We start from the raw sequence: 24,037 nt of genomic DNA, 5'->3' as shown, positions 1-24,037 counted from the left end.
ACAGCAATGCGAACACCTGCAAGTATTTCTATCCCTACCGAGATGATAAAAAAAAGCGGGCAGCAAAAAGCCTTTTGGCCGCCTGCCCCATGCGGACTGTGTACTGAACATTTCATCGCCGGCTAAAAGGGGGTGGTGACCTTGATAAGTCATCTGAGATGGTTGATATTTTCTCCAGTTTGTTTATACCCTTTGCTCTTCCAATCTAATGTCCGAGCATCTCCTAATGCCCCCTTTGACTGTTGCGACCTATGGTGTGAGGGCCGCCACACATTTGAAACCATTGGGGTTTGACAGCAGCACGATGATGATGATGGGGTTGTGTTTTCACCATTTGTGTTTGGTCGGGGGCCGAACGTCAAGGGCCGCACTAAAGGCCACCAGCGGCTGCCAGTGGCCTGCAGGGCCTTGCAATGAAGAACGCTGCCGTAGATTTTATGCTTGTGGATTTTCAGAGGGACGGTTGCTGCCACGGAGAAAAGACGCCTGGCAGTGATAGATGATAATACAGTATTAACAAGGTCGAAGGTAGAGCAACCTTTTTAAAACCTGGGTTGCTCGTGTAATTGGTTTGCCCTCTATATGTTCCCTTACTGTTCTCATATATCTCCTGATAAATCTATTTATATGCGATAACAGACTAACTGGTCCGTACTTTTTCAACAAATTATCAGAATATTTATTTATACTGGAGGAATCCGATTAGCTGTAGAAATATTTTATATATATAGATAGATGTCCAGTAGGGGCAGGGTCAGAAGGTTAGAACAATAATACAAAACACGATAAGAGTGCAAGTATAAGAAAGGTAAACAAGTCACTTTTTTATGTAAAGCTCAACAAAATTAGTTTAATCTTACCATATAAAGCTACAGTACAGTATTATCTTATTTTTCAGAACCGACCTGGCCACAAATGATAGCTCAACGAAGTGGATTATCACGTGAAAATTTACGGCAGTAAAATTATCTGTCCATTATACAGGGTCTTGATTCATCGAAAAAAATATAACTAATTCATATATTTTTTTAGTTTCTGCATGGCCTGTTGAATGGCCAGTGAGAAGCCCGGATCTCACACCAACCACTGTTCTCTGGGGTCACTTGAAGGCGCTGATCAACTCAGTGTTGAACGTTTGCAGCAGCACGTTATCAATGCGTGTAACTAGCCCTGATACCATTTACCTGTGCTTACGTACTGGGTATTTCGTCTGGAGTTGTGATCAGGCACAATGGTGTGACACGTTGAGCAAGTTCTGTGAATAAAAGTGTTATTATTGCCTTTCTAAAATATTTTTTACTGTGATTCCAGCCTCATGGGGGACACCGTGTAGAATAAAACAGGGTGTTTCAAAAAGATGGAACCAATTTCAAAGCAGTTTATTTCACGATGGCAACATGTTACAATTACACAAAAAAATTTAGGTTAATTATATATGTCGTGATACAGCGTTCGCAGTGGTGGCACATGCATAAGCTACACAAAAAACAACGAATTCGTCAGCAAAGCTGCCTTAAAAGGAAAAATATATCAAAGAGACGACGTTTCGGACAATGACCCTTCTTCAGAGCGCAACGTGTGGTGTTGCAGGGACAATTTTCTGCGTGACGTCATCACGTAGAATCGTCATCACGTAGAGGATGTTTGGGTGGAGGGAATGCTTGCGTGATTACGTCATCGCGTATTAAAACTGCAGTTCGTGAAAACCACGCGATGCCTCGCTACGTCATCACGCGCTAACATCGATGGCGTGACGTCATCACGCACAGACCGTCTGCTCAGAGATTCTCCTTAACGCGTTGGGCGTCGCCGCACGCGTCATCACGTAGAAGGATGTAGGGGGCGGGGGGGTGCTTGCGCGATGACGTCACCGCGTATCTAACCCACGGTTCGCCGAAACGACGTCATCACGCAATGAAATCTGCCCCGTGACGTCATCGCGCACGGAACGTCACCAATGGCGTGACGTCATCACGCACGGGACATCTGCTCAGGGATTCTCCTTACGCGTTGGGCCTCGCTGCTCAGGTTAGTGGAGCAAGAGAGGCGAAGGTGACAATTAGCCGATTATTATCGTTACGAATTAAACACCTTGATATATACAAAAAAACACGGCACTTCACACGCATCGTCCGTGTTTTAACATGCGATCATTCAGATTTGTTTAAATAATCTGTTGACGTTTTTGTTTAATACCATCATTTTCCTGGGCGGGCCTAAACGCGAAGGCCCCAATATTTTGTCACATTTTCTCTTTATAACGTTTAAAAATAAACAACAACATGCAACCCGTGCGAATCGGCACGGTAATTTGTAACGCCGCTTAATGTTCGTGTCTGTGCGTTGTTACTGCTGCTGACGATGAATTACTGCAGCTTAGACGTGGTGATTGTGAGATGCTGAAAGCGCGGTTTCGGCGTTTTGCTAGTTCCAGGCCTATGTGTGTGGTTACACACTAAACTCTTTACATCATCTCACTCGCTTACACTCGTACCCTTTGTCCACCCAGTGCAACAGCGGAATTCATTGTTCCACTGTACTTCTATGCTCCCGCCTTCGACCACGCTTACTAGCGTGGTATGGTTAAATGAAGCGTCAGGCGCTCATCCAGCAGTGGATTGACAATGTGCATGGCCATACGTGTGTGTAAGCGACGTTGTCATAACCTACATGGGGGATTGTGCTAGCAGGTTTGCTTGCATTGTGTGTAGTTTTCTATTCGTTCCCCCCCAATTCGAGTTGTGCCTTTGGTCGTTTTGTCATAGAACGAAATGACCATTCGAAACTCTTGCAGCGATTTCGACGTCTGGATGTGTATGAATGAGATGTACAGTACGGCGCGCGTGGGTTAGATGTGTTGTGAATAGTGCACGTATGTTTCTGTAAGTACTGTACTGCTAAAAAAAACAATCGTATACGTAAGTACTGCAGTGGCAAGGTTGTGCGTTATGTTGGTGGATGTGAGGATATCTGTGGCGAATGTAATGTCTGTGGGTTGTGGGTGTGCGGACATATGGAGTATATATGGCAGTGGTGTGTGTACATGTAGAGTACATGGCAGTGGAGTGTGTACATATGTGGAGTATATATGTAGTGGTGGGGTGTGCATTCAGGCAATTTCAAGGCGATTATTGCCTGCATTGGACGAGCAATGATCGACTATGGCAACTTGGGTGACCGAGTTGTCTCTTGCCAGTCAAGCGCAAGCATTGATTAATTAGTGCGTATGCTGAAAAATAATTGGTCTAGCCGGTTAATTGATTAATTATGGATGGGGGTAGGGGCCTGGTACGAGCCACCAGTTTACTTGACAGACACTATATTACGCAGTCCATCCTTGCTGGTCACTCAATAACAATGCATTATGTATCAGTAAAGCAATCGGAAGGCTTTTTGAAGTGCCATGCGTCAGGAAATCAAGTCATGCGGCATCGGGGTTTACCGTCATTGTCTTGTCAGGTGCGGGAAGCCGCGTGGCCTTCTGCGTCACGTGCGCATCCGTCTTCACATCCGATTGGACGTTTCCCCCGCCCCAATTGTTCACAAAGCTCTCTCTCTCGGGGCATTAATTGTAGATTTGAAGTTTTCGTGACTGCAAGGATTCATACTCTTTTGTTTTTTTTTCGGTAAAGTCACGTAGGTAAAAAATTAAAATGAATTAAATCACGAGAGTAATTACTGATGCAGTAATTTTGCAGTGACGGTTACACCTGAAGACGGAAGCTTGTGTTGCCTCCGAAACGTCGTGATTTAATTTATTTATTTTTACCTACGTGACTCTCTCGGGGCAGCTTTGAGGGCTGGGATCAGAATGATGTAAAATTCGTGGAGGTCAATGAGATCTTAACAGGTTGGGGGTTTCGATTTAAAGCTTTCGTGACTGCAGGGATTCATCTTCTTGGTTCTTTCGGTAAAGTCACGTAGAAGGGAAGTAATAAAATAGTAAAAATAAAACATAATAAAATATAATTCTCATGACGTTTCGGCCACAACGCAAGCAGCCGTCCTCAGGTGAACGGACCTGGTTTTCACCTGAGGACGGCTGCTTGCGTTGTGGCCGAAACGTCGTGAGAATAATTTTATTATGTTTTATTTTTATTATTTTATTACTTCCCTTCTACGTGACTTTACCGAAAGAACCAAGAAGAGATTGGGGGTTAGTGGGCGGTGGAAATACCGCGGCGGCGATTTTTTAATGGGGCGGGAGAATGGTGCGGCTTTGTGTGCACGGTGTGTGACTGCCAGTCACCTGCGAAAGCGGTGTTGCAGTACAGCGGTTAGACCAGACGAGCTCACTCGCTCTGTTCAGTTCTTCTCAAGACCTGTTTCGCCTGGCATCAGAGGTCACAAACGGGTTTTGATTCCTTACCCGTACCCGGCCGCACCAGTGTCGCAAATGGGTACCCGTACCCGCACCCGGCCGGGTACGGGTAGCCGTTCCCTACCCGTACCCTACCTGAAATTGGTGACAAACGGCCACTCACCATTGACTCACGGCCTACCCGTACCCGGCCGGGTACGGGTAGCCGGGTATCGGGTAAGGTACGGGTATCGGGTACCCGGTTGCGACCTCTGCCTGGCATACCATTCCCATGTATGAACAGTGGACTCTGACGTTTTTAGTATTTATATTTCCTAACTTTAATAACAATTCAATTTATGTATCGCTTATTATCAAGGATCTCAAAGCGCTGTATTGGACACAGCAGCAACAGACACTCAGTATAAACACGATATACATATATTTTTATAATGCATTTATTAAATGAACTTAATGCATAATACACGGAAACATACATAAGTTTGTGCATGGAGCACTGAGATCATGGGGTGAATTTTGCCCTATAAATGTAAATTAATATTTGATTTCTGGCAAGTGTCCTTACCCCGCACATCCGATGAGCGCGGTTGGCCACGTACTGTACAAAAGAAGTTCATACATCAATGGCATGTTGTATCAGGACCTATTCTTCTCCACCACAGTTTGATTTTAACGATTGGTGTAGTTATTAATGAAGCTTGACATTTGTATTACACAGCCTGGAACAGGCAGCTTTATTACATACTGTATCTACAATATAAGATTGTATTTCATATGCATCTTTACAGCACTTTATCTATATTCAATTTGAACCCTAAATAAGGATGCCTGTGGATTTCACACCTGATGATGGTTGCTTGCTTGTGTTGCAGTCGAAACGTCGTGACAATTGTTATTGGTTTTTATTGTTATGTATTTTTATTATTTTATTATTTCCCTTCTACGTGACTTTACCGAAAGAACCAATAATAAGGATGCATGTGTTTGCTTGTGTATAGAGCCACACATTGCAAAGTATAGGTGTCGGAAATAAAACATTTTTAGTACAAGACATTGGTGTTAGATTTATATGATTCTGCTTGGATGTGGTTGAATGTCAGTACAGTCATAAGGACAGAGTGTACTGGGATTAGATTTGTTTCACGAGGGGCTTGAGTGAGGGTGAGGCAAGCTGTGTTCAGAACACATTGTTGCTAGATTGTGGATTGTGAAAGGTTACGTTCTGCTGGTTTTGACGGGTTTCATAATGTATGTGCGTGCTGCTGTTATATGCACACACGTTGGTTCATGTTGCAGATTGGTGGGTGTGCATGCCTCCCATGACATTTTTCTGGAGGTGGAATTCTGTGTTGTTTGTTGTCGTTTACATGATTTATATGTGTGTGTGTATAAGCAAACGCAATGGAATTTTCAGCTTTGCATTTTCTCTTAATGTTAACGACGTGGCTAAGTTTGATTTGCATTTCCAGTGATGGTTGTAAAAGGCACTCTTGGAAACAGATTAGCCATCATGGGAAATTTTATTCAAACTAAGTCAAGTCTTTCATGTTATTTGGAAATTCTAAGCTGAAATTTCCATTGTCTGCTGTTGACTGAAGGATGCCATTGATTGATTTTAATACTGCAAATTAATTGTTCATCCAAGTTGCAATGGATGAGATTGGAGTGCAAGTGTCATTGGTCAGAATTCTAGAATCTGTATAAAAATTGGCCAGAGCAGTGTTTTTTTAAAATGTTCTTATCTTATCATTGTCTCACCGTGAAGCAGAGGATGCAAATGTAGCCTGGTTGTTTGCCCAATCTGAACACGTGCTGCAAAATCCTTCCCCCCCCCCCCCACACTCTTGCAGACTGCGGTGTGTGTGCCTGATACCGGCCGCCTACCATGGGGGACAGCGATGACGAGTACGACCGGCGGCGCAGGGATAAGTTCCGACGCGAGCGCAGTGACTACGACCGCTCGCGAGAGCGCGACGACCGGCGGCGAGGAGGAGACGACTGGAACGAGAGGTACGCACGGCCGTCTCCTTAGAGCCAGCTGGTGGCATGTGCCGTTAGAGTTTGGAATAAAGTTAAACGCACAGATTTAGGAAAACGTGTAAATTACGATTTAAAATATATTTGCCTACCTGTGTGGGATCATCGAATATTTATTTCATCTTGGAGAAAAGTATAGAAAAGGTAAGCATATCACACAAAAAAATACTAAAACTATGCAATTTTTATTTTAGGAAAATGCTATTTTTTATCTTGCCAGATAAATCCCACTGAGCTATTAGTTATTTTTCAGAAGCGACTTGGCCAAAAATGATAGCTACACAAAGTGGCTTATAGTGTGAAAATGTAGGGACGGGAGCGTAGACGAAAAATGTCATCTGTTTTTGGTTGCAGTCGCATGTGAACCAACTCATTGAACCTCGATGAGTGAGGATCGGCTATAATGATTTAAAACAGTGCAAGCGTGAATTTATATATTGTTTTGCAAGCACGGTTTATCTTAAACCCAGATAGTCCATCCACAGATGATCTAGAGCTAAGTGTATGTGAATCTTCAAGATTCATTTTCAGGAGTGCCAGCGTGGGGTCCTCTCGGTACACGTCGTTTTTCACCGGCTGTTTGCCAATGCGAATTAGAAGCAAACCGCGATTCCTTGGCCTCACAAGACATCTGAATTTGGTTCATGGCAAAGCAATGCCACGGGTGGGGTGAATTACACATCCTTGCATTTGACATGAATATGACTCGTTCGATACGTATGATTTCAGTGGCATGGCGCTCTGTGTTTTCAGTTGAAAAACAATCTGGCTCCACCTGAGCCGTGCCAGGCTGGCTGGGCACGGTTGTACGGTGTGTAAAAAGAGGTAAAAACAAAAGCGATGTGTCTTGCCTTGCAGGGAATGGGATCGAGGTCGCGATCGCAGCCGGCGAGGAGACTACAGAGACTACGACCGCGGGCGGAGGGAACGATTCACTCCGACGCGCAGGGAAATCAGCCCCCCACAGAAACGCATGCGCAGAGACTGGTGCGTGTAGACGAGAGAGAGAGGGACAAAGCGTTCTCTCCAATGTGCGTTGGTGTTGTCCCGTGACTTTTTCAGTCTGACCTTTCGATTTCAAACCGCAGCGATTATAATCATCAATGGCATTCTGGGCGCCTCCTTCACCAACCTGCACAATGTCCAGCGTCGTGAAGTACTTTCTCACAATTTCCATGACTGACGCTGTGTGGGGGAGACCTTCATCCAGCAGTGGATTGATGAAAGGCTGTAAATGATTATTATAGGAAATTAAATTGGTGTCCATAATCGTAGTAGACTGTACCGTACCTTTAATTATTTGATTGAATTGTCTTATAATGAATAATTGCAGAAAGGAAAACAAATGAAAGTAAAAAAAAAATGCATTGGGCCCTATCTTGGACGTTTCATTTTGTCTTCTGTTCAACTTCGGGTCACATAAATGCTAAGTAGAGTGCCTGTTGGTTGTCCAAGTTGTGTGTCTACCAGTTGACAGATGGGCATATTTACGTTGCTGAATTAAGCACACGACATCCAACTCCTGACGCGTCGATTGTCCTCGCAGTGTTTGCTGTAAGCAGAGCTGCATGGGAAGTTTCGCATTGTGACCTTAGCCGAGTGTTGGTCGGGCAAAAATCTTGACGGTACCCCCCCCCCCTTTCTCCCCTTGACTAGGGACGACCACGGGGAGGTGTTCCGTGGTGGGTATGACATGCCCTACGGAGGGGGCCCCAACTATGGACCCCCGCCCCCCTGGTGCCCACCCGAAGCGCACATGATGCCGCAGCCGCACAACCCCATCCCAAACCGGTAATGGGGCACGTACAACCTCATTCACAGCGTCGCATTGGCAGTCGGGACAGAGTGTTCGTGGAAAAATTATAAATGCTTTTGTGATTAACTGTAGTACATTTTGGTTCTTTACTTGCATGAAACAACGTTCTTTTTTGTGCTTTTTTTGGTCTCTCTTGTATTGCCCTTGTCTGAAAATGTTAATTAATTCTGGTTGTTAATGACATAAGAGAAGCTATTTCACTTGTCATGAAAAAAGAATGTGGCGTGATTCCTCGCTACAACTTGGCGTAACTTGCGTCACAAAGTTGAGTGCTTTTCAAACGTGTAGTGATGATAGACTTCAACACCGTGGCAAAAATGTATTAGGTGTTTGGGAATCGGAGTGACTCATGACGCTCCTCGGGTCCTTTGTCATCAATACACTAAATTCAGAGGCGCTCTCATGGAAAACTGGAAGGCAGCCAAACCTTCGCAGTGCAGCTGTTGCTAAAAACTCTGTTCTCTTTGTGTGCTGGTGTCATCACAGGGTTAAATAAGTCACCACGCATTCTTCGTTTTATTATTTGTAGCTGTAAAAACACATTTTCATAACATTTGCATTGAAAATTGATGGATGAAAGTGTACATATTAAAAGGCCATCCGTTTTAAAATACTGTATTAATTACAATTTGCTTAATTTTAACCCGATAATGAGACAAGCGAGAGCGGCCTTGGGTTGCTTTTGGAAAGTGCAAAATGGGTCATGAAAGCAGCTTACCATTGTGTAATGTAGGTGAATTTTTAGTCGGCGCGTTTTACCTGCTCGAACATGAATTGGAAACGTGGACACGGACAAATAAAATGGAACACAATCTAAAATGTACACCAAGAAGCATGGAGGAGATGCATTCTGGCAATTATTGAGATACGGAAAGAGGAACACGTGAGTTCAGAGACCATTTGCAGGTTGCTAAAATAATTCAAACTGTTAAGCCGGATTGGGCAGGACACGTCACTAGAACGGATGATGGTCAGTGGCCAAAAAATAAAACTGGAGTGGCAGTCAATAAATTAAACGTGTCCAAGAAGACGTTCACCGTGGATATGGAGCGATAAATCGGTTCATGTGCACGTGCGAGTTGGCATATTAAACACCGCACCATCACGTGAGGTGGCGACAGCTTGGGGACATGTTCATGCAAAAAGTGAGTTGGAAACCCGCTCATTTTCAGAATCGGCTAAACGTGCCAGGAACCTCTGAAAACAGAGCACTTAGATTAATTGAGGTTTTTGTGGATCTTTAAAAAAATTAATCAAATTCCTGCGGTGTCTCACGCACAGGGTGGGCGCCGTGCCCGAGGTGGAGGCCCCGCCGGCCTACCCCATCATGAAGACCTTCAAGGAGTTCCTGCTGTCCATAGCCGAGTCGGTGGACGAGACAGAGGCAGTGCGTCGCTACAACAACTACAAGATCGAGTTCCGCCGCCAGCAGCTGCACGAGTTCTTCATGGCGCACAAGGACGAGGAATGGTAAGCGGCTCATTGGCCGGTTTTGGCACGCGGTTTTGACACTTTAAAACTTACTCAGCGGCACTGGCTCTCAAATACTGACTTGAAAAGTTAAGAAATAATCATGTCCAACGCGCATTATGTAACGCTTTTTAACGTCCATTTGTGCTCGGATGTATTGACAGTGCAGAAGGCAAGCGTTAGTGGTCAGGCCAGCTTACTTGCATTTGATTATTTTTGCTCTGGTTTTGTCTCCTAAATGTTGTGCATGGCTTTTGATCACATTGGCCAGCTTTTCAATAGGCTCAGTTCCTAATGGGCAACACACTTCTGCTAAAGTTACGTACACTTTTGTGTCATAGTTATCATGCTCCCTCATTACGGATGGGCGGATACACAGCTAATGCATTTATGCTTTTATCTGTAGTTGGGAAGCGTGAACGATGGAAACATCAATTCATTTCATTTTGTTTCACCGTTGTTGTTTGAACAATGTTTTTGTCAAAAAGAACAGATTCAAGTTACGTGCTGTGGTTTGTGCTGTGCTGTGATATTCATGTCTCCACCATCTGAGTTGTGTTTTTTAGTGAACATTGCAACTTACAGCGTGATATTATAATGCATTGTGATAAAAGATTGTACATGCTTTAATGTGCTTCAATGCAAACTGACCACTTGTTCATAGTTGTATTCAAGGTTAAAGTTTATATAACTATTTTACAAGAGCAATTATACCATCACTTGACGTGCTGGGCAATATTGCAGTAATTAATTTGTAAGATTCAACTGCCCAGAGTAGTTTTGTCTTGGTGCCATCGTTATTTGTAGTGCGGCATTCATCCCCGTGATTATATTGGAAAATAAATTATGACATTGTGACAACTAGTGGCTGCAGAGATCATGAGAACCCAATTACGTACAAGGTATACACATAGAAAATAATCTTTTCACAGATACAGGATCTTTTGCATGGAATACGAGCTTTAAAGTTGATAGTTATCGATGAATCGTTGGCATTGTTACTTCTACGTTACGTAAAAATATATATTTTAGCACTTATGCTCTAATGTTCCATCGTGGCATTGCCACCGGGTTAAGTGTGCATTTACGTAGAGATGTGAATTTTGAATGTTGATTTTTTGGTACATGATGTTGTGCTCTTGTGTTTTATGCACCCTTTTCTTGTGTTGCCGACATTGTTCACACTAACACAACTTTCCTCCCTCCAAAAGAACAAGGTGGAAAGGAAGAGACACCCTGAACGGACTCGTAGTTTAGATAGTGGCACTGCGCACAATGCAGTGGCTAGATTGGTTACAGTGGTTTTAGGGAGATAGGCTTAGGGACCGAAAATGTCACTGGTTGGTGCTCGCTCGTGTTGCACCGCTCTGAGAAAGAAGCAACGTGATTGGCTCAGCCTCGCCCTGTTCGTGAAGATTTGCTTTGGAAGCCCCAAAAGTTGTAAAGTGATGTGTGGAAGTTACTGTTAACAAATATAATGCCCATTTTACCAAATATTGCAGGAAAAAAGGTAACACGTCCTGTAAATTTCGTTTCTGTTTTTAGTTTTTGTTTACATTTTTTTTCTACTAATGGCCTAAGTAAATCAATATAGATATGTGAAATGTGCCGTAACAATATTCGCTGAATGTGCTTTTGTTTCTACCCAGTTGAATTTCCAATTGTTGATTTGCAAATGTGTTTTACGCTTACCTGAGATTGCAAAAAATTTAAGTATGATTTTTAAGAAATAATTTGAAATCTTACTTAACTTGCTGGCGTTTTTAAATGTAAGCAACATTCATATTTTTTGCGCTTCAGTTTTGAGCTTCAGTACTTAACGACTACGCTAAAAAAGTGATCGTTTATTACATCATTCGTAAGAGACATTATGGATAATAACTGTGTCGTGTTCATTTTTTCTCGGCTGTAAAATAAAATGTGCTTCTTCCCTTTTCTGGATCAGGAATTTGGCGGCGCTGGTTCGTCGCGGCGCGAGACTGATGTCGCTTTCGCCGTTTTCCCCAGGTTCCGCGTGAAATACCACCCCGAGGAGTCCGCCAAGCGCAAGCACGAAGCGGCCAGTGCCCTGCAGCACCGGCTCAAGGCGTTCACTTTCCTGCTGGAGGGCGGCTGGTTCAACAGCATCTCCCTGGACATAGACAAATCAGAGCAGATCATACGCGTCCTTGACGCAGGTAATTGCAGGCCGGGGGCGATCGACGTTGGAAGCCTGCGGGCCGGAAGAGAGGAGTTGAATAATAACACTACTGGAAATCTGTGAAAAAAAGCTTTATTGCTCATCGGATTCCACTAATATCAATAAATATTCTGAGTCTGAGTAATTGGGCAGTCTCCGATTGGCTCGTGCAAAACTAATTTCATGGTGGTATTGGAGCACAGTTGGGTTTCAGGTTGTTGCAACTCGACGCAAGCTGTGTCCGTTCCTCATCCCCCTGATGTATAGCGTAGAAACCCCACATTCTCTTAACTTGGAGTAACAAATGTAAACCTATTGGACATCTGTGAAAAAGAGCTTCATAGCTCATCGGATTCCTCCGATATAAATAAATATTCTGATTCTGTAAACGTATTCTTATGATGCCGATTGCAAAAAATGGAGGACAGTTGTAAAAATAACAACATGTAATCCCTTCATTTCTATTCGGGGGCAGCGGTGATAAAAATGGAGGGTGGCACTGACCTGGACCTGCAAACTGTGGACCAGCCTGAGGACGATGGGAAAGTGGAGAACGATGGCAAGGACTTGCGCAAGCTGTCCGAGGTAGACAAGAAGATGTCGGAGTCCAGCAAGGAAGGGGCAGACTCCGGAAAGGTTGGTTCATTCTCTGGTCTCAACCTTTGGTTTAATCGCATCGGGAAAGTGCCGGTTGTGAAATGGATGTCAATGATGATAATAGGTTTTCCCCTTTTTTCTGGCAACAAAACAGGTGTGTTGAGATGTTAAAACACCAAACTGAAACCTTTTACAAGGAATGATGTCTGCATTAACCACAATGCTTGTGGTCAGAATGCAAACAAAAAACGTTCTCTGATAATATATGCATTGTCTTTGAAACTGGATTGGTCCATACCAGAGACAGCTTTCTTTTGAGCCTAGTCCCAAACGGTGTTAGACCAGAGGACGCCAAAAGGCGTTTGTATTTTGACCACAAGTATTGTGGTTAATGCAGACATCAAGTTTCAAGTTTTCAAGTTCATTTATTAGGTATAGCCCTGTGAGCCATTCGGCTCTTGAATCGGGTGCAACCGCAACAAACAAAAAACAAAAAACAAAAACATGAACAAAAAACATGATTTCTTGGAAAAGGTTTCAGTTTGGTGTTTTAACATCTCAACACCTATTTTGTTGCCAGAAAAAAGGGGAAAACCTATTCTCATAATTTGCTACTGGCAAAGGAGGTCCCATGATGATGTCAGTGATGGTTGACAGAACTGACTGGAATTGTGATGGTTTAAAGAGCAGGGAAAGAAGATGACGGTAGACCCTGGAATTGGGACCGCAACACTGGCACGTGTCTATAGAGATCTGCTGGCTTCATACGATACTGTCTGCTGTAACTTCCGTTGCATTTACATTTGCTGTAATCCGAATCAAAATATGTATTTATACTGGAGGAATCTAATGAGCTGTGAAGCGCTCGTTCACACAGATGTCGCTTCTACAGGTTTCTTCTCTGATGCACAAATTTCACCAGCACGGACAACAGAGTGGCAGCGATAAACTAATGGCAGTGGAAGAAAAAGGCTTCATCCACTTGAGCTGCAATGTTGATTTGTGTCGTCATTCCCCGTACCTTTCCTCTTCCCCCTCTGCTCCAACGTTGCTTTGGCACCTGCAGGGAAGCAGGAAGCGCAAGCGAGGAGGCTCTGCGGCGAGCCCGGGCCGTGATGCAGGGAACGTTTCGGGCTCCGAATCGGACCTGGATGGAAAAAAGGGACCGGGAGACGGTGGTGAGATCCTAGAACGCAGCTATCCTTGATCAGGCTTGAAAAGTCTCGAGTGTGTGTGTGTGAGACGTAGAGGATTGTCATGTTTGTAGGAGCGGTAGTGTAGTGGTTGGCGTACTGTACTACGTGCCCGACCACCCGAGTTTGATTGCTGCTCACGGCCAACACCATTGATGATTATCTGAACCGGTCCTGGGCCTCCCCGAGTTAATTTTAACCTTAATTTACAATGCTGATCAGTCCAGGGTTGGGTCAATTTCTTATTTCATGTGATTATCAGTTATGCAGAACAATGAAATTAACAAACCCGGTAAGGTCAGATATGCCTGGGTGGTTAAATATGGTTGAAGAACCCTTACGTTCACCAATCAAGTGTTTTGAATAAATTCTTGTACGTACCGTTCGGTGCACGTATGGTTCGTAACAGACCTTTCACATCAGGGAATAAAAGCGTCGTGACAAGCCCCAAAACTCTCGATAGCGATGGCTCAATCCAACACGACCGGCGTCAAAAGCCTCCGCCCGTCTCCCGCGCCCAACAGAGAAGCAGGCGGGCGAGGACGGCCTGGAGAAGGAGTCGCTTAGGAAGGGAGAGGATGGCGTCCCCGCCAAACCGCGCGCCCTCCACAGGACCTGCTCGCTCTTCATGAGGAACATCGCTCCTAACATCCCCAAGAGCGAGATCGTCGCCGTGAGTCGCCGCCGCCGCGAGCGAAGCCGTCAATGCTGCAGGGATTGTGCGTCGGCGGCTGCGTTCGCAGAATCAGAATGTTGTATTTACGCTGGGGAGGAGGAATCCAATGAGCTATATTGGAGCTCTTTTTCACACATGTCCAGTGGGGGCACAGGGTCAGAACGTTGCGACGATGCAGCAGTTTCCCGACGCTCCGATTGTCGTGAGCTATACCCGTGTGTCGGCGTGGTGTGCGTAGGGCAGTGGTGATTCTTGACTAGTTTTGGACTAGTTGGTGACAAAACTGTGGAATTTCAGTAAAATATTTCATTTGATTTAGTCGTGCACCTCCGATTAGCACAATTGGCTACGTACGATGTAAAATAAGTCCTACTTTAAAAATATTAAATGCGGCCTAATTGAAATCTACAGATTTAACTATTAGACCAGAAATAAATAATGAAATAAATTGCTTCACATTTTGCCTTTATTTGTGATGCAGAAAACCAAGCATGTTAAATGGGTAATATAGATATTTAAAACTCAAATTATTGTGTTTTGTGATTTCACAAATATTTTTTCACGAAGTAAGATACGCAATGATGTTTAGAAAAACCGGACAATATGATAATCGTGGACCCTGTATCGTACGTTCTATCGCAGCGTCGCCATCACTCTCAGACCCTCCCTGCGTGCATTGAGCTAACAACAACGGTCGTCACCCTCTCTGTTCACAGCTGTGTCGCCGATACCCAGGCTTCGTTCGAGTCGCGTTGTCAGACCCCCAGATTGAACGAAGGTACGGCTTGCTTGCGACATAGAGTGCCGTCCGAAAACTAAATAGACACGCTGGACAATATCTCTCCTTCATATATCTGTCGCTCATTCCTTAATGCGCCTTGTTCTTCTAGACCACAGGGGCACATCTGCTTCTGCGTGTTGCTCCGTCAATGCAGCATGGCCTCGGCAAGTTCAAATAACAAAACTTAGCCACGTTCATCAATGGCACCGCCCCAAAGAGGGAAAAATCTAACACCGTATTTTCTCCGGATTGTAATTAGCTCTGGAGTGTAAGACACACTAAACTTGTGCCAGGCGTGAAGTTATGCAAGAAATCTGTGTAACTTGAACATTTACTGCTAATTACGAGTGCTGGTGATTGTGTGTGTGAAGTTGATTTGGCCGTGCGCTTGGTTGATTGCGGTAGCCTGCTCAACAATTTTTTATTTTACCGTTGAAATAATTCTAGTTAATAAATGTTATTAATTATGGTATTCATTCGCATTGCATTTTCTAAGCATATATATTTTAAAAAATCTATTGCTATGCACAAATATTAGTCTTGTAATTTGATTTAAAGAGTACTGCATCTTTTTACCATCGTTCTAAATGTGTCTGCAGGTGTCATTTACAAATAGCATATGCCTATACAAAATAATCCATAAACACATGGTTCAGTTACACTATGAGACCTCCTTTACCAGTGGCAAAATATAGTAATAGATTTTTATTACTATAATAGGTAAAAACCTATACTACATGGTTCAATGCGTGCATCGTAACCATGATAATCTGTTTTAATAGATGTTATTGACCCACCATGTCATGCCTAGTGTTGTACCTTGCAGTGCTTGTTCTTATTTCCCGTTGTGGGAAATTGATCACCAGCGTTCATATGGGTCGATGTGTGGTTGTTTGGTAAATCGGTGGACGGCTTCAGTAGTCTGGTGAATGTTCAAAATGCTCTCATGCTCTCACCGAATATTTTAAATGCCATAACAGTTTTAGCAAGGTGCTGCCATGTGATTCTTTGCTCTTGCAGTAATGAACGGTGTTAAACTGTGAGGTTTGCCGTTGTCTTTGTCACCGTAGGTTCTACAGGCGAGGCTGGGTGACGTTTGAGCGCAGCGTAAACATCAAAGAGATTTGCTGGAGCCTCCAGAATATCCGGGTACGTCATCGCTGTTGTGGCTTCGAGCATTTTTAGATTGCATACTTCCTATACGTCTGTGACCGAATCCCAGGGTGGGGCGGTGCGCCCGATCGCTGAAAATCTCGGAAGCTAAGCAGGGTTGAGTATGGATAGTGTTTGGGTAGGGTATTGTCGGCTGCTGTGGGGCTACATTGTAAGCAGAGGGAAACGCAGAAACATCTGTTCTGTAATTTACTATGGTCCTGCATCTACGCTCCTCCCCAGCTTCACAAACGCACAGCAACCGGTGTGGTGAAGTATGGTCGTGTAACCCTCGTGAACCCTCATGGTGTGTGAGAGGCCCTCATCATCCCAGTAGCGGATTGGCAAAAGGGCTCTTGTGACTTCACGTACATTGAGTCATTTCATGACAATGAGAGTGTGCGCTGCTCAGGTCAATGGAATATTCTCTCATGCAGTGACTGTTCTATAGCAGCAGGGGTGTGGGGAACTTTTCCTTTAGTGAGAGCTCTCATCCAGCGGTGGAATGCAGAAAATGGCTATGCAGTCACATGTAACAACTTTTGTGTTATATACTTGGATTTTTTAAAATTAAAAAAATTTATTTCACTAGGTAAGACCAACTGAGCTATAGAAAGCAATTTTTCAGAAGCGACCTGCTCACAAATGATAGCCCAACGAAGTGGCTTCTCACGTGGACAATTGTAGCAGCCAAATACTCTTCACGCACGTGGTTAAGAGAAGAAGAAAACTATATCCTGACCAAAAAAAAAAAGATAATTTACAACTAAGGCGTCGTCGGAATCTCCTCCCTGCAGTTACGGGAATGCGAGCTGAGCCCCGTGGTGAACCGCGACTTGGCGCGGCGAGTCCGCGGCGTGCAGGGCATCACGCAGCACAAGCCCGTCGTGCGCAATGACATCCGCCTCGCGGCCAAACTCATCCAAGCCCTCGACCAGAAGGCGCAGCTGTGGAGTTCCACCCAGCCCATCAAGGACACCGACATCTTGGCGGTAAGAGAGACCTTTTTGTCGTGGAAAAGGTGTGGGGGTGGTGGAGGGGTGTGCTGAGCGGTGGTCTAGCGGTCAGTGTGCTGCGCGACGGACCCGGCGACCCGAGTTTGATTGCCGCTCACGGCCGACACCAGTCACGATTATCTGAACCGGTCCTGGACCCTCCTCTAGGTCGACTCAGCTTCAAATGAGTACGTTGTGCGGTGTGTAAACATCGCCACTACGGAGACAAAGGTGGCCGGGCGTGGTGCTGGCCACCCACCCCCTCGTGTGCCGTGCCGGCCTTCATAGGTGCTCGATAACAGCACTTGCCCCAACAGTCTGTTAAGGCTATACGGGGATTTTTAGTCTTTTGAGGAGGCAGTGAAATTGATGTATGTCAATTGGAAAAATAATCATTGCCGTCATTGTGGAGAATATATGTAACATAATAAATAGACGGTACATCTCTTTCCCATTATTTTCACCTCTTTGTAAAAAAAAGTACTTTTTGAAACATCTCATCAACTGCACGGCCTTCTGGGAGTGTATAATTTCAGCAGAATTAGGTTGAACACAAGGCAAACTCTGGACCGGGTTTGATGTACGGTGTCTCGTAAAACGAGTTGGGCTTCCTTGAATCATTGGTGTTCAACAATGCATTGTTAATGAGCTAAGTTCAAGTTATCGAAAGTGCCAAGTATTAAGGCAACATTTAATTTGTGTGGTTCATAATGGATTTTTGGGTGAGGCCACGTAATGATCGGACCAAATCAGAATTGTGTCTGCGAAAATCTGCGTGTTAAGTTAACCATTCACTTAATGTATTTCACAATTACTGGGTCTAATACAAAGTTAATTACTCGTTTCCTCCCCCCCTCCCCATTCAACACAAATTCCAAACATTCCGTTATAAAAAGAACAAATTAAGTTTTTATCGCTTTTCCACCTTGACAATGTCTCCCACAATCATCACACACACACACTTGTGTGCTCCACAGCCATTTTCGTCACAAAACCCGATCCTCAAGAACATCACGGACTACCTCATCGAGGAGGTGAGCGCCGAAGAGGACGAGCTGCTTGGGAACGCCATCACGGGCTCGGACGAGCCCAAGGACAGCACTTCCGACGTGCCGCTGGAGAGGGATGGCAAGCTACTACAGGTCAGCCTTGCCCGCCGGCACAAGCCACGTAAACGTTCCCTCCTCCCCGTCGCGATGAAGGTTGCGGAGTTTATTTGAGAGCCGACGAATATCGTTTTTTTTGTTCGACTCGTATTAACGCTCACGACGAAATAGTCACCCGGGTCTCATTGGATCGAACAGAATCGAGTCTAGTCGGTGCTTTGTTGGCCGACCGCCGTGCACAGGTTGTTGATACAGGCTTGCGGGGAGATGCGGTGGGCAGCAGAGGTCAATGCAGCAAAATGTATTCTACTATACTCTTAGTTCTTTCGGTAAAGTCACGTAGGTAAAAAAATGAAATTAATAAAAATAAAACAATACAAATCACGACGTTTCGGAGGCAACGCAAGTCTCCGTCATCAGGTGGGACCGTCACAGCCAGATTTGCTGCTCCGAAACGTCGTGATTTTTATTGTTTTATTTTTATTAATTTCATTTTTTTACCTACGTGACTTTGCCGAAAGAACTGAGAGTATGAATCCTTGCAGTCACGAAAGCTTCAAATCAATGTATTCTACTGCTGCACATCTCCGTGCCCTCAATCCGCACTGGCCAGCGTGATGAAGTATGGTTAGATAAAGCTTCCTTCCGCTCCCGCATGGCGTGGGGCTTATTGTGCCCCTCCATTGAGAACCTGAAAACATGTGGATTATTGATATCTACCAGAACATTGAATGCCGTTTGAATTTATCTAGGTCACTCGTTTAAAAAAAACTGACATTTTAGGACTGCCCCTCATCCTGGGAAGTTACCAGATTCGCATCTGGCATGGGGGAGGTGGGGAGGCCCTCATCCCAACAGTGGATGAACAAGAGGGCGCCGTGCGTGTACACACGTGCCTCTCCCTACACTGACCGCCTCTCCCCACGCTGACCCCCTCGACCCCTCGACGCCCCGCGCCCAGGTGCTGGACCGGCTGGTGCTGTACCTGCGCATCGTGCACTCGGTGGACTACTACAACGCGTGCGAGTACCAGAACGAGGACGAGATGCCCAACCGCTGCGGCATGATCCACGTGCGTGGGCCGCTGCCCACCAACCGCGCCACGCACAACGAGGGTGAGTGCATGTCGCGATATGCGTGGCGTTCGGCGGACTGGCACACGTGCGTACGTGTTTGTATGTCCACGTGCGTGTGCATTGTGCACTTTTCATCTGTGTGTATGTGCCCATGTTGTCTGGTGTATGTGTATGTAGTAACGTGTGTGTCATGTGTCTGTGTACAATAATGCATGTGTGCACACGCGTATATTACGTTGTGCGCGCGCGCTCTCCCCGCTTGCAGTCACCGAGTACGAGCGGCAGCAGGAGGAGCGGCTGGCGCCGCTGCTGAACGCGCGGGACACCCCCACGCCCGAGGAGGCCATCAAGATGGGCAAGAAGGACCCAGAACAGGAGGTGGAGAAGTACGTCCAGGGCAACACGCAGGAGCTCGGCAAGGACAAGTGGCTCTGCCCTCTCAGCGGAAAGAAATTCAAGGTAAGTGCCGCTTTCGTTTCGGCCCCGGGAGGGGTGGGGGGGGACACTTTGTGAACATGTAGATATTTACCTGCGGGCTCGTTTTGTGTATTGTCATTCGAAGGAGTGTTTTGTTCGGTGTGTCAGGAAATGATGGAGTTCCTGGAGAAAACATTCACACGAGGAGAAAATCACAAAGGCCCCCACCCCCCCCCAAATGGTTAATTGGCACATTAAACGCTTTGTACATGTAACAATTTAAAATGTTTTGGCCTTGTTGGCTGGTGGAGGGCCTTGCAGCAGAAATATGACCAGATCAAATCACCCGAAAATCAGTTATGAATAAGATAATCGAGAGAGGATAAACCGCATAAGTCAGCAGCGGAACAATGACCTAGCTGGGCTTGCGAAGACTCGTTGCACTGCTCGGCGTTCGTCAATCCGCGGTGGGGGCAACGCGTTGACCTTTGACCGCTTATGCCGCCCGGCAGGGCCCCGAGTTTGTGCGCAAGCACATCTTCAACAAGCACGCGGACAAGCTGGGGGAGGTGCAGCGAGAGGTGGGCTTCTTCAACAACTACCTCATGGACCTGAAGAGGCCGGGGCCACCCGAGTCCAAGTCCACGCAGCCGCCCAATGCGGGGCCGCCCGCCCCTGGCGTGCACAGCTCCCCGGGTTCGTTCGCTCACGCGCCCGCTCCAATCTTGCACGGTACCCCCCCCTTCCTCTGCACGCACCCCTCACCAGCAGCCGCACTGCATCGTTAACCGCAGCCTTGTATGCACGAAGGGGTGGCTGGGAATGTAGTTGTGGCAACGAGAGTTGAGGCGTCATACTTTTAACGAGACGTCTCGACTGGCGCAAAGTGGTTGTCGTAGTCGTCACTTGAGAGGCACTGAAATTCGCCGCCATGATTAAATTAACGTGAGGCTTGAATCTTAATCGCAACCCTGACTCAGATCAGGAAGCTTTTTAACACGAAAGCTGAGATTGTGTGAACGCCTGGTGATGCTGAATGACATCTCCATTGAAATGTCGTGTAAAGTTGTAAAAACTTAGCTCGCTTTTCAACATTCTAGTTTTTGTGAAATGCCTAATCATTCGTGATATGATTAGCTCTGTCGGGTGGTAGAGGGTTATAGTTAAACACATAACATTTTACCAACACGATCTAACCCAAGAGAAACTAATTCGTTCATTATCATATTGGTCATGAAAGGCTCCATATGACGTTAATTCTGAATTTTGACAATTCATCGAATCACAGGAGGGAACAGAGGAGCAAACTCCTATCCTTATCTATATATATAAAAGGGAAATGTGTGAATGTGTGTCTGTTCTAAATGTTTTGCATACTTGCCAACATGCTACAAAACTTGAAATTTGGCATGTGGGTAATTTCCAGACTGTACACAATGCAAAAAGTTTAAACATAGACTTTTGTTTTTGGGAAGGGGCGCAATAATGGATGTAATATATTGCATGGCAAGTGAGCGGTGACGTCACATCTGTGATGTTACCCGCATGCGGCAGCGTCACGTAGTGTGCCTGCTGACGTCACGCATCCACCCCCCAACCCTCCGCTTTGGCCGTGTATCCCGCACAAATGCGCGGCGTAGCTGTCTCGATTTTCGAAGTCAACGCAACTATTTTCAGCTCGCTCTTAAATATAAAGCAAAAAATACATCTGTTTGTGTGAAGCGGCAAAAACTCCAACGCTGAGCTCTGACGTCATGAAATTTGTACAGCTTATGTTGTCTGGAATTTCTAAGTAAACGCGACTAATTTCAGCTCGCCACGTCATTCCCTTCCCAAGTTGCCAAAATCGAGCTTACGTATAAGTGGGTTAAGGTTGATTTTCGTTGAGTGAAAAACATTCCATTTAGTAAAATGGATTTGTTTCGGCTTTTTTCTTTCTTGCAGGCATCAATATAAGGGAATATGAAATTAATCCAAGTTCCGGGCGGAGCCGGGTAGTAAAGCTAGTGGTTAATACAGTTGATTCATGACATGACTGGTGATAAAAAGTGAAATTATGCGATGCAATACAATTGTACATTTTCTTCTCCAACCATAGGAATGGGTCCTAACATGGGCTTTCCAGGAAACCCGCAGCAAGGCATGATGGGATTTGGGCAGCCAAGGCCACCCCTTTTGGGTTACGGAGGTAAGTAAGCCCTGGAATGCTCAGCTTGGTTGTATCACAGTGACATCAGAGTATACATCTTTCGGACCAAAGAATAAATGACAGATGTGGCCAAGCATGATAAAATTAGAAACCCTGTTGCCGAATCGAAAATATGCCTCCCTCTCTAGTGCAGCTATGATGGAGTGATAAATATTTTATATGTTTCGGAGTGGCTTTGAAATTAATTTTCCCATGGGCCATAGAATTAACCCACACTTATCTTAAAATCTTCATGTGGCTAAACATAGCAGTAAACAAATAGGTATTTTGTTTTAATAAGAAATAATTTTAAAACTTCTTGGGTATTTGAGCTGGCTTTCTACCAAGGCACCAGTGTTGTTAATGATGCCGTCGGCTCCTCTGTCTTCCCACAGCGTCGCCCTACCCTCCTCAGTTCGCCGGAAGAGGTGGCTATGATCCTTATCGGGGACAAGCTGTCGGTTTCCCTGGGAAGCCCCGAGGCCGGTACGAATCGCAACTCATGTAAAACAACTCTACGGGCGCGCAGATCCGTGTTTTACGTTAACCCTCTTTTGTAATGTCCTCGTTTGTGATCCTCGGTGCACTTACAAACGAAGTTGTCGTCTTGTACAATTTCACTCGTTGGTTCGCTCTTTTTGCTTCGTGAGAATTTGCACTTGTTTAACACCGGTCACCTGTGCTTAAGAATGTGTTGGTGCATTACGGAAAGTGTGACGAGGGTTGCGTGTTAGCGATTCTGCCCACCAAAGACGGGACACTTGTACTGTTTCACAGATTTAAAAAAGCCCTCCAACGTATGCCGCCCAAAAGGGCATTTTTATCCACCTGATTTGATGGCTGTTTTTAAGCCTTTTTGAGATTCCCAGTCTGTGATAGGATTGCATAGCCTGGGAAATAGGGCAGTTTGTTTTTGCCAGTGCAAACATCACAGCAGATGAATACATATGGCTGTTATTTTTTATGTCTGCAGAGGACCCAGGGGCGATCCAAGAGCTATCATTGAATACAGAGACCTGGATGCTCCTGATGATATAGACTTCTTTTAAGGAAGTATGTTTGAAACATCTCAACTCCCGTATGCGGTAGGTAGTCTGGCGTCATGCCAGTGATGAAACAGAATGTCCGGTTGTAGTAGTAGCAGTCACTTAAACACGAATCTATAGGATGCTTATGCAGTATATTTTTGAGTAAAGTATTTACCATAGCATTGTTTCATAATGTTAACAGTGGTCTGTGTTACATTTTAAAATAAACTTTCTTGCATCAGAAACAGACTGTACAAGAAAATAATAAATAATTTTTTTCAGTTTTTCTACAATTTGTCCGTACTTTTTTTTACTTGTGTGTAACGAGCCTATATCTTGAAGGTTGTCGATGAAGCAAAAATTTCGGATGCTTTAAATGTGAGTGCGCGCATTCAATAAGAGATTGCATCGTCATCTTTAAGCAATCTCGGGCAAAGAATCCTCCAGACTCAATTCAGAACCCCAACTTTGAAAACACCACTTCAACCCATCTCGCCACATCAACCCCCAACCACCCTGGAGGGGCAAGACAACGGAACATCCTTCACGTGGTCTCCCCGGGCCCCCCCCTTGCCCCCCATTACTTCGACGTGTCTGTGCTACGTGCTGCTTGCCAACACAACGGGATGTCGTCAAAAGAGGGCCCCCCACTGCGCATCGACTCACCAATTTTTCGGTAAGGTCAGCATCCCTCACCCTCGTTCCCAACAAACTCGTTGACTACCCGGTACGGGTATCGGGATTGCACGTGCGTGTAACACGTGCGGCCCTCCATCAGTCCACTGCTGGATGAGGGCCTTCGCTGTGCCGCGCGCGTTGTAGTTATTACGGTGGGTTGGTGGCAGGGAGCATAGACGCACAGCGCAACGATGGAGTTTGCTGCACTGCCCTCTACTTCTCACAACGTCGCCCTGTGGTCTTTGTGATGACCCCATTGATAAGCGTGGTCGTCACCCAAGCACCGTTAAGGCTGAAAAGCCCTGCTTAGCTTCCAAGCTCTGATGC

General features: G+C 45.3%; 1 protein-coding gene across 3 annotated transcripts; it reads left to right on the top strand.

Moving 5' to 3' along the window:
* The first annotated feature begins 1,932 nt into the window (after positions 1-1,932).
* SRRT (serrate, RNA effector molecule) lies at positions 1,933-23,310 on the top strand. 3 transcript variants are annotated; one of them, XM_061566115.1, is made up of 19 exons: positions 1,933-2,028; positions 6,172-6,331; positions 7,217-7,345; positions 8,015-8,149; positions 9,456-9,644; positions 11,652-11,821; positions 12,299-12,459; positions 13,487-13,598; positions 14,138-14,286; positions 15,006-15,067; positions 16,141-16,219; positions 17,020-17,214; positions 18,195-18,359; positions 19,285-19,438; positions 19,665-19,858; positions 20,329-20,512; positions 21,915-22,004; positions 22,400-22,490; positions 22,978-23,310. In XM_061566115.1, the coding sequence occupies exons 2-19, from the start codon at positions 6,207-6,209 to the stop codon at positions 23,051-23,053; spliced, it is 2,460 nt and encodes an 819-aa protein (XP_061422099.1). In that variant the 5' UTR covers positions 1,933-2,028; positions 6,172-6,206; the 3' UTR covers positions 23,054-23,310. The 3 variants fall into 3 exon arrangements, with proteins under 3 accessions (XP_061422099.1, XP_061422097.1, XP_061422098.1); XM_061566113.1 differs by having other exon boundaries at positions 20,329-20,548; positions 22,978-23,309; XM_061566114.1 differs by lacking the exon at positions 1,933-2,028 and adding an exon at positions 2,032-2,052 and having other exon boundaries at positions 20,329-20,548; positions 22,978-23,309.
* Positions 23,311-24,037: the final 727 nt, after the last annotated feature.

This window comes from Lethenteron reissneri, chromosome 36, assembly GCF_015708825.2.
Source record: "Lethenteron reissneri isolate LAM-NWPU_2019-01 chromosome 36, ASM1570882v1, whole genome shotgun sequence".
NCBI classification, from domain to species: domain Eukaryota; kingdom Metazoa; phylum Chordata; class Hyperoartia; order Petromyzontiformes; family Petromyzontidae; genus Lethenteron; species Lethenteron reissneri.
This window is presented reverse-complemented; position numbering and strand designations above follow the sequence as displayed.